Source organism: Culex pipiens, chromosome 1 (assembly GCF_016801865.2).
Source record: "Culex pipiens pallens isolate TS chromosome 1, TS_CPP_V2, whole genome shotgun sequence".
Taxonomy (NCBI): domain Eukaryota; kingdom Metazoa; phylum Arthropoda; class Insecta; order Diptera; family Culicidae; genus Culex; species Culex pipiens.
Genome location: NC_068937.1, coordinates 124,587,971 through 124,597,936, shown reverse-complemented (window position 1 = coordinate 124,597,936; position 9,966 = coordinate 124,587,971). Strand labels below are relative to the sequence as shown.

The 9,966-nt window shown below is 42.3% G+C and overlaps 2 protein-coding genes across 3 annotated transcripts; both read right to left on the bottom strand.

Moving 5' to 3' along the window:
• Positions 1–3,179: 3,179 nt before the first annotated feature.
• On the bottom strand, positions 3,180–5,126 carry LOC120414283 (uncharacterized). Of its 2 annotated transcripts, none has more exons than XM_039575412.2 (3): positions 4,893–5,126; positions 3,606–4,822; positions 3,180–3,564 (listed from the first exon to the last, which is right to left on the bottom strand). In XM_039575412.2, exons 1-3 carry the CDS (start codon positions 4,917–4,919, stop codon positions 3,258–3,260), a joined length of 1,551 nt encoding a protein of 516 aa, XP_039431346.1. In that variant the 5' UTR covers positions 4,920–5,126; the 3' UTR covers positions 3,180–3,257. The 2 variants fall into 2 exon arrangements, with proteins under 2 accessions (XP_039431346.1, XP_039431347.1); XM_039575413.2 differs by having other exon boundaries at positions 3,180–3,543; positions 4,893–5,121.
• A 35-nt stretch (positions 5,127–5,161) lies between these two features.
• LOC120414284 (phosphopantothenate--cysteine ligase) lies at positions 5,162–9,576 on the bottom strand. The gene is made up of 3 exons (XM_039575414.2): positions 9,099–9,576; positions 8,441–8,669; positions 5,162–8,381 (listed from the first exon to the last, which is right to left on the bottom strand). The coding sequence occupies exons 1-3, from the start codon at positions 9,228–9,230 to the stop codon at positions 7,780–7,782; spliced, it is 963 nt and encodes a 320-aa protein (XP_039431348.1). The 5' UTR covers positions 9,231–9,576; the 3' UTR covers positions 5,162–7,779.
• Between the last annotated feature and the right edge of the window lie 390 nt (positions 9,577–9,966).

Genomic DNA, 9,966 nt, shown 5'->3' with positions numbered 1-9,966 from the left:
AAATACCCAAAATATTATCGAATTTATCAGCATTTTTGTAAATGTAAATGTAAAGCAGTCAACAAATGACCATTTTGAAAAGTGTTTCAGTTTACTTTCACTAAATCCTTATCTACAATGGCAAATCGCAGAATGTTGCGTCTGAAAACTTGATGATTGTTTTCGCAAGAGTTTGCGTATGTTTGATTGTAGATGAGGTACTATAGAAAAAAATGTAAACGATTTAAAAAAAATCACAGATTTCAAAAAACCACAAAAGTTTTTGAACTATTTTACAGATTCGCCCACAAGAATTCTATCCTTGTGTACAAACGATGTTTCAATTAAGTTTTAAATATTATTTTCAATTATTTCTGTGAATTTTATTTGTAATATTTGAAAAAAAAAAGAATATTTTCCTTCCAAATTATCTGGGGGGGCACAATGTATGGGCTGCCCCCCTGCCCAATTTTAAGGGGGGCAAAAAGTACCGTGCCCCCCCAGAGTCGGCGCCCCTGATAGATATTGTTTTTGACGATTGCAATTAAATACCTTGATATATTTGTTTTTTTATAAAAGAAAAAACATTCAAATTTCATTGATCGGTGCAATTTTCAAGTTTTTGATACATTTTATAATATTTTTAAAATATTTGCAGCGATCTATTTTCAGTATGAATTATTTGATTTTCAAAGCTTAACAACTTAAAAGTTGTTCTAGAAAAATACATTGGTTTTGCTTACTTATTTATTTAAAAAAAAGAAAAAAGAAAAAAAACTTCAATTTGAAGTAAACACAGTTAAAACTGAAAGAAGTCTCTTTTTGTTAATTTTAAGACAACAATCAAAGTTTTTTTTTCATAAATTTCACAATTTTTCGAAATGGATAATTTTGTTACCCTGCACAATTTTTCAGTTAAAAAATATCAATATAAAAATTATGTATAAGAGTTAAATTCAAACATGTGTTCTTATAATATGTTAAAATTTGATCTCAAGCTTTTTTTTAAATGCAGACGATAAATTTATTTATTTAATACTTCATAGAACTATTTTGAAAAGCCGTCGCGGGCCGGATGAAATGGCTTCACGGGCCGGATCCGGCCCGCGGGCCGGACGTTGGGCAGGCCTGTTTTAAAGCATCAATCTTGGATCAATCCGTGACTAAAGGTGGCAACAAAGAGATGCAATAATCAGCAAATCTGAGCTTCTTTTTCTATCTCCTGATTTTTTTTACCTAACTTATCCTCCTACCTTGTCTATTGAAAATTTAGGAAATGAGGCGATAGCCAACTCAGAACATGTCGAATCGGTCGAAACCTAGAGTTTTTTTTTAAACGTCCTATAAGCTATTGTCTTTCATATGTTTATAGGACCTATTCAAAAAAAAAAAAAAACTCTAGAAATCAACTTCACTCCTCAGTACACGCAGAAAAATCAATGCGGCTTGAATAAAAAAAAATGTTGTTTTAACTTGACCATTTTTTTGTTTATTTAACCGATTTATTTAACCGATCGAAACAACTCAAAATTTTGAGTTGAAATTACTCGCTGTATTTTGTCAAACTCTTTTGGAAGTAACAACACAAAATTTGATTTGATTCAACCCACAACGGCATTGAATTAACTTGACTGTGTTTTTTGATTTGAATGAAAATTATTGTGGTTTACACGTGCCCGCTATCTGTCAAAATGTTGACTTTTTCTCAGCGGGCTGGTAGATTTTTTTTTCGTTCCGTGCGGCGAGGCTGTACAAATGGATCCGTGGCCTGTTTATCTGAGCGATTCGCGAAATACGAAAAGGTAGTGCTCAAGATTCGGGTTGATTTCCAAGCCACCCAGAATCAGGCCGACTAAAACCCGACAATTAAGATACCAAAGCTGCCACGACCAGAAGCTCCTCAGCGTGCACTTGCAAGGCGGAGAACCAACCCAGTTTAGCAGATTTATCGGAATTCCCCAAGATCTTAATCTTCGACGGGACATGCTAGGTAAGCGCCTTAGAATTCTACCTAAAATGTCTCTTTCTAACGCCTTTTCCATCCTTACAGACCTCTGCGGAAAACAGAACCACGATCTGGAAGCCAGTGCCAACATGGCCGTTCAACGCGGGGAGGCAAACAAACTTGTAGGTTCACTCAGAGGCGGCGGTGTCAACAGGTGCGGTTCAAGAACAGCGAAATGGCTCATGGTCTCACGGGCCAAATTTGCTGCAACACTTGAAGGAGCAAATGAAAATTATTATCAATAAATGAAAAATGCAAACATCAATAAAATACAATTTAATTTCAATTCAACAATTTGTTGATTCAATTCAATGACTAACCTTAATTTGATAAAAATCTTGAGTTGTTTCCACAACGAAACCGACGTTGATTCAACAAAATGCTGATTGCGCCTTCTGTCAAATGTTGGTCAACAAAAGTGAGGGTTGATTCAACAAAAAAGCTGCTTTGAAACAACGAAATGTTTCGGTTTGAAACAAAAAAATTGGATAGTTGATTCAATGCAAAAAATTTGTTGATTATAACCAACAAAATTTTTTGTTGAATCAAACCTCATACAGGCTGATTCTGCAAAATATTTTTCTGCGTGTATGTACCACAGCCAGAAGTCCGTCTTTGGGTATCCAGATTTCTAAGCGATGTTGGCGTTACGAATGGTGCATGGCCGAAATGTCAAAATCACGCAGATGTACCAAAATTGCTAAAATAGTTTTCCATGGCATGACAGCCATACTTTTTCTCTACAACGCGATTTTGACATTGCGGACGTGCACCATTCGTAACGCCATCTTCGATTAAAAATCTGGATAGAAATCCTTCCGACGCTCAACGTGCATCACTGTTTACATTCCCGGATAACTGTCAAAACGCCAAGATTTATCTTTGAAAGGTCATGAGGTTTTGGTTTTAGTTTTGTGGCAACACTGAATATGATCCTTTTTGTGTTCCTTCAAACACAAAGCTCTCTTTAAAAATTTCACTCATACTTCTCCATCAACCAGACACCGACTGCAAGCATAAAACAACATACTGCAGCTCATAAAACAGTCTCACACCACCACAAAGCAAACAGAGGTTCATTCATAAAACAACGGTACACCGATGTAAACAAGCCACGGGACGAGAGAGCACGTGATAGAGAGCTTTTTCTCACGCTCTTTCTTCCTTTGAGCGGAGATCGCATGGAAACGCATGGTTCTTTGTTCAAATTGGTTGTACTTCAAAGTTCGAATAAATAGCAAATAAATTATCCTTGCCACGTGGCGCGCCTCCCTCACATGCCCTTCAGTACCCGCTTCAGGTTGTTCTTGCAGTTGCTGTCCATGTCCTTGTAGAAATACTCGTTGAAGAATTTGTGCTTTCGCAGCATTTTGTACAGCCGCTCGCCAAACTTGCGCGTCTCGAGGTTCTTGTCGGTCAGGAACTTGGCCAGCATGGTTAGGATTTCCTTGCGCGTTCGGGGGCTCGCGTTCGTTCCCAGGATGGCGTCCAGTCCGGACAGGGCACAGATGCAGACTAGCAGCCGAGCTGTGGCCGTTCGTACCAGGGGATTCTTGTGGCTTTGAAGAGGGGCAGAAGGTCTACGGGGGATTTTTGGCGGGGGTTTTAAAGGAATACTTACACCGGTCCGCGCGCTGCCAGCACCCGCACCGAGTGTCCTATCGGGATGTACGTGACCAGCTTGTCCAGCGCAACGTTGGCGTCCTTCTGGATGAAGCGGTTCGGGTCGGCGGTTTTGCACAGCAGAATGTCTACGATTTCGTCGAATTCGGGTCGTTTGACAGATTTGGCTTCTCGGAACAGCTCACCACTAGCCTGACAGGCGTACCGGCACAGGGAAGATCGTGGACTCTTCAGGAAGTCAATCATCTTTCGGTTTATGACCGTTACGTACTTTTCGTGCTTCTTCCAGTCCACTTGGCTAGCGGTTTCCATCAGTTCCCGAATACCGTGCAGACTGACTTCCCAGATATTATCCTGGAGCTTGTCGATGATGCGACCGATTTGAACAACTGTTCCAAAGGTCGAGCACTCGTCATCCAACGAATCCTGCGACGGGTTACTGCTCTCCGTGGTGGTCATCGTTGTAGTTGTTGTCGTAGGATCGTCCAGGTTTCCAGAATCTCCATCACCGCCATCCACCTTCAGCGATCCGTACATGCCCAACTTCCGTTTCGGCGTAGACTTGCTCGTCAATGGGAAGTAATCGCGAGTGTACTTTCGTTTTGAACCGGGTCGCTTCTTGCGTCCGCCAAAGTACGGAGTCGACGGAGCGGCCGCTCGGACCTTCGGCTTGATCATAATCATATCGACTGGCTTCGTCGCGCCGCAATTCTTGTGATGGTTCTTCTTTCCCACCGGATCCATCACCGTGTAGGAAGTGTTCCTATGCAGTCCTCGATCCAACGAAACGTCACTGTCTGACGACTCCCTCGGCACCAGCAACTCGTCGTCCCGCTTCTCCGCCTCGTACAACTCCACAATCGTCTTGCTGGTCTGGCTGTGCATATTCCGAGGCGCCGGAGCCCGTGCCTGGCCGTACGAATGGTACGATTTTTTCTCCGTGATGAAGTTGTTCGGAAACCGAAACGTCTGCTTGACGTTCACGATCTGCGGATTTTTCTTGGCCGACTTGATCGAAATCGGTTCCAGCTGGATCACGTTCAGGTTCTGCGTCGTCGCCGCGCTGGCCTGCAGCGCGTCCGACAGCGATTCGCTCGGCCGCAGCACCGGTTCCAGCTGTCCGCGGAATCGATGCCGCGCGTTCGGCGTGTCCGTGCAGTCCGTCGACGAGTCAAACATGGGAAACTCTTTCTTCAACTCGGAGATTTCGTTGTGCTGAAAAGATAGCCGCCTCTTACCGGTCAAAACCGTCCGCCATTTTACTTTTTTTTTGGTGCGGGCTTACCAAGATACTCTGCAGGTAATCGTTCATTTTGCGCAGCAGCTGGACCAAAACTACCAGCACGGACAGGAGTGCCGAGTCCGCGAGCAGCACGGTCACAATTTTGGTCAATTTGGTGTGGCCGGGAGCAGCAATTTTGGAATTTGAAAAAGAGGGGAAACGAAGGAAGATTGCAAATGGCGTTCAATTTTGACAGCTCTAGATTGGTGCCAACATGATGGGGCCTGCTGCGAGCGCGGGACTTTTCGGAAAAAAAGAAGTTTACGGTAGTGTAGCTTTCACTAAGTTTTACTCATAATATTTCCATCTGTTTGTGTTTACATAGACGATTTTCCATTCCCAGTGTTATACGTTATAGCCTTTCCTACTGAAAGAGACCTTTAATTGTTAATACACATTTTTCTGCTGCCCTTCCAGCTCCAAATACATGTTGAATAGTTGTGTTTGTGTGGTATGTAGATTGTTTCATATTACAGCTTACTATTTCCCCTAACTTTTATCTAAAGCGCACAATTACCGTACCATTAAGGGTTGTTATCGGTTTATCAATGGAGAGTTATAGGATTTTCATTAGCGTTATTTCATCCAAGTAAATTCCTCTGTCACTGTTTTCAAAAGTATTAGTATCAACGAATCTTTTCTATTAGCTGACCTATTTATTACCAAATTCAATGGAGATAGGAATTGAACAGCTGCATTGATAAACTTAAGAAAGTACATGGACAATTTTCAGGATAGTGTACGGGTCTTCTCTCATGCGCGAAATATCGGCAATATTACGAACACACTGCTGTTTTGCTGATGTTCACGGTTTGTAAACAAGGTGAAAGTATTCAAAACTTAAGAACTTAATTTAAAATTGCATTCGTGTTTTGGCTATAAATAGGGTTAATATTCAAAATGTTATGTTTGTCTGCTTGTTTAAGGGTGAACGTAGGATGTTTCTACATTTTTAACTCCTAAAATCACAAGCTCGAGTTTGTATGGAAACTCCCCCTTTTTCTCGAGCTTAGGAGTTTAGGTCATCATTACCGTCACTTGTTTACGGGGGTTAAATCGTTAAGATTCGCTAACTCTAGTAACAGTTTGCTATTCTCATATCAGTTTCGCTATGTTGGTGTATAGGACCTTCTTGTAACAGTTGCAGTTGCAGCGCCTCTAAATGGTCGTTACATTTGTTCACTTCATGTTAATTTTAACCTCGGGGGACTGCTCTAACATGGTGGATATTCTTTTTTATCTTGTTATTTTTTAAATGTTATTCTGTCTTACTATTCTACAAGTTATCTGAAGATTTTCTCTTCTTTAGTACAATACTTCTCAGGATCAGGCTCACATTAAAATATTCATTACTGGCCATATAAAACGACACGTTTATGTTTTTGTTGGGTGGAAATTCAACTTGCGGTTTACGAATTGGTCATGCGATGTTTGATTTTGATATGTCTGAAACTGAAACATCAGGTTGTTTTGATTTTTTTGGTTCTATCCAAAGATTATACGAGGTTTTCCGTTTTGCTAACACTTTCTTAGTACACAGCTTCTTTCGATTAATTTTCCATCGTAAGAACACTTAAACTTAGCACAGCATTTTCAGTTTTTCTTCATTCGTTTAGAAAGTATATATTTGTATTTTATAACAACACATCCTTTTGTTCTGTTACGTTCGTTAGTCCGTGAGTGGGATTTAAGGTAAAAATGATTATCATCTCCGGCAGACTGTGTGGAACGGGCTTAACACTGTACGGTTTCTGTATTGCACTTGAACAAAAGAAAGTCTAAATTAGGTTGTAAATAGATCCCGCTCTTTTCAGCTACGCATTTCATCTTTTACGGAATGACTATTTGCTGCTATTAGCAATCACTAGATTGTATTTATTCCAAATGTTTGACACTACGAATCCCTTGCTGCCTAGCGCCTAGCGTATTTTTTTTTGTCTGCTTCACTACTGTTGGACCGATGCGTTTCATGGGAGTGTTGTTCTTTTGTCTCAGTTGCGATTGGAGGCCTTCGTGAGGGTTTAAAATGTCAGGGTTAAAATGCAATTTCCTCGTTTGGGTTGCCAGCTATTAGAGACATTGACAGTGGTTTTCACTACTTTTCGGTAGATGGAGGTTTGGAGCTGGCTACTCATCCGCAGATGGCAGCACTCCACTTGCAGAGACATTCTGATGAAAGAGACCAATATCAATGTCTCTCAGATGACATCGATAGTCGGAGGTTTGTCTATGATTTTATGTTAAAGTATAAATCTGTCTAAACTTTATGATGTGAGGAACGTTCACCTATTGTTCTAGGGTCACCTCTAATCTGTCACCTTATAAAGCAAGGTTTTATTTTGTAGTACAATTTCAATATTAATTTTCACTACACACCCAGTTAAGGTTCACTTTACTGTCTAAACGTTACGATAGCGTGCACTAATTTTTATCCTTTTTCGGTTGCCAATTGTTGTCATTTCACTATTGATTACACACTACACAGACACAGTCATCAATTCATATATGTATGTTATATACTGTATAGTTACCAGACGACACTTACGTTAACCTTTACTGTTTTGTCCCAATGTGTCAAATGATAAGCCCTTACACATTAAACAAACGATTCACCCTATCGTGAAAATCTTCTTCCACGATTCTGACAGAACCACCCAAACCCAGAAAAAAAAACCATCTCCTTAATGCGGAGGAACTACCGTGGAACCGTAGTCCGGTTCTGTAAGCCCGGGAACTCAGCTCAGTATTTTCGCCCCGGGTTCAGCACCTTGCAAAAGTGCGGCATCGTCACCCGGCAGTCACCCTGCGGCTGGTGCTGGACCTGTTGCTGGTGTTGCTGTTGCTGAAAGTGCTGATGTTGTCCGCTGAGTGCCCTTGGCGATCGCATGGGTCATTGCTGCTGTTGCTGCTGGTGTAGTTCCCCATCGCGGACAAATTCCTGATGCCGGTCGACAATGTCCGCAACGATTTGTTCCTCAATCTCCTGACCCTTGTGGGCTTGCTCCTTGGAAAGTAGAACGTCGTACGCCTTGGTCGGTGTCACAAAAACTACCCGGTTCTTGCGGGTCTGCAGTACGTTTGCGATCACCAGTTTGTGCTTGTACTTGTTGAGACTTTCGCGAGACTTGGCAATCAGGATGGCCTCGTCGGTTTCCAGCTTGAACGAGACCACGTATGCCAGTGGAACCCAGAGGCTGACCAACGGAGCCAGCATTTTCGGTACCAACTGCAGTGAGATGGTTGGCGCACCGTGACCGGACTGGATCTTGTGCGTTGGCATCTCATCTTGGGGCACGTAAAAGTCTGACACGGCCGCCGCAAGGTACAGCACAGCATTCCTCTCAAAGGCAGCCAAGCACTCACAAGCTGCCCGCAGCAACCACATGTAGTCCACCACACTGGTAAACGTAATGTACAACATCCGGTTTGTCTCCTGGGCATTTTTGTACTTGTCCAGTACCGGTGCCAACACGTCCACCGAATCTGGCTTGACTGCAAAACAACAACTTCACGTCATACTTCATTCGACCCAAAACCATCCCAGAACTCACCGGTAATCGTCGTGCTCATGCCCTCCTCGTGCAGCTCCAGCATGTCGAGCAACTGCTGGCCGCTAAAGTGACGCGTAAACGGTTCCAACGACTTGGTACGGTACATGAAGATCACGGCGTACCCATGCTCGAGAAAGTACTCGGCCGACGCAGAACCACGATTGCCGGCGCTAAAGTTGTCCACAAAGCGCACCGTGTTGTGCTCTAGAGGAACCGTCGTGCCACCGGACTGTGAAGTATGATAAATGTTTGAGCTTCACTATTACGGACGTCAACATCGAGGTACCCCTGGGAGTTCGATCATAATTTTGATGTGAAGTGAAAGTGAAATCATGATGCAGGTAAGTTTCGAGCTCGTAGTGTGATGTGAAAATTGGTAAGTGTAACAGTGTGAAAAGCTGTCAAATCTGTCAACTCTGTCAATATTTCAACAACTGATAGTTGTTTGATTACTACATTATAATTATCACAGTTGATTTGAGCTTGATTTGCCGAATCTGTTCGGCAAGTCGAATTTCCTTCGTCTTACCGAACAATTCAGACAAATTACCCAACCAATCAACCTCTTTAGCCTTCCGTATGGAACCATCCCTCCTATCCCCCCCACTTTTATCCTTGACCCCTTTTCTATCGATCCTTCTCTATCCAGGTCAATTACCGTAATGAGGACGATGTTGCTCTTGAGTTTAAAGTGCCTGTCGCAAAACTCCTTCAGCAGCGATCGGTTGTCCTCGAAGCAGTTTGGCGGCAGGTGGGTCGCGTAAAAGTCCTCCCAATGTGATGAACTCATTTTTAACAATCGCGCCTCTGTAAAACTATTTCCCTTTATCTGCTCAGTGGTGGAATGTGAAAACAGCACCGTTTGCACTTGCACGAACGAAAATTGTTAACAATTGCAATAGAAAAACAAAAAAACTCAACAACTGTAAACAACTAAAACACAACGTAACAAATCCTTGATTTTGTGATAAAGCTCGATTCGATTAGCTTCGGTGGGCCCCTTACATGGCCATTTTGTACGCAAATTTTCACCAGAAAACGCACAATTTTTCACGCTAAACGACCAGACTGGTGGGAAAACTCTCGGAGGAAAATTTTTCTCCTGCTGTCGTAATGTTCACGGTCCAGCAGCTGACAGAGGCATAGAGAGGCGAAGAAAGTGCGATAAACAGCTAAAGAGAAACGTCAAAATCGGGGGCTCGGTCAATGGATTTGAGGATGTGTTTTGTGCGGGTAGACTGGGCTGGGCGGGATCGAACGAGGGATTTCGTTTGAGATAGGTAGACTGTGTAAATTAGGGGAAGAAAATTTGTAGGGTTGAAGTACAAACTGTTTTAACCCTCGAAAACAGAGCGGATTTGTTAACTCGAATGGAACAGCAGACAAATGAGCGAGTCCGAGTTAACTAATTGGAATCACTGACAGCTGTCAATGGCACGAAACTATGGCGATTCTCCGTAATTTTAGCTAACAAGTACATAACTAGTGCAGTTAACAAAAATATTCATTATGCCTTCATAATTGCA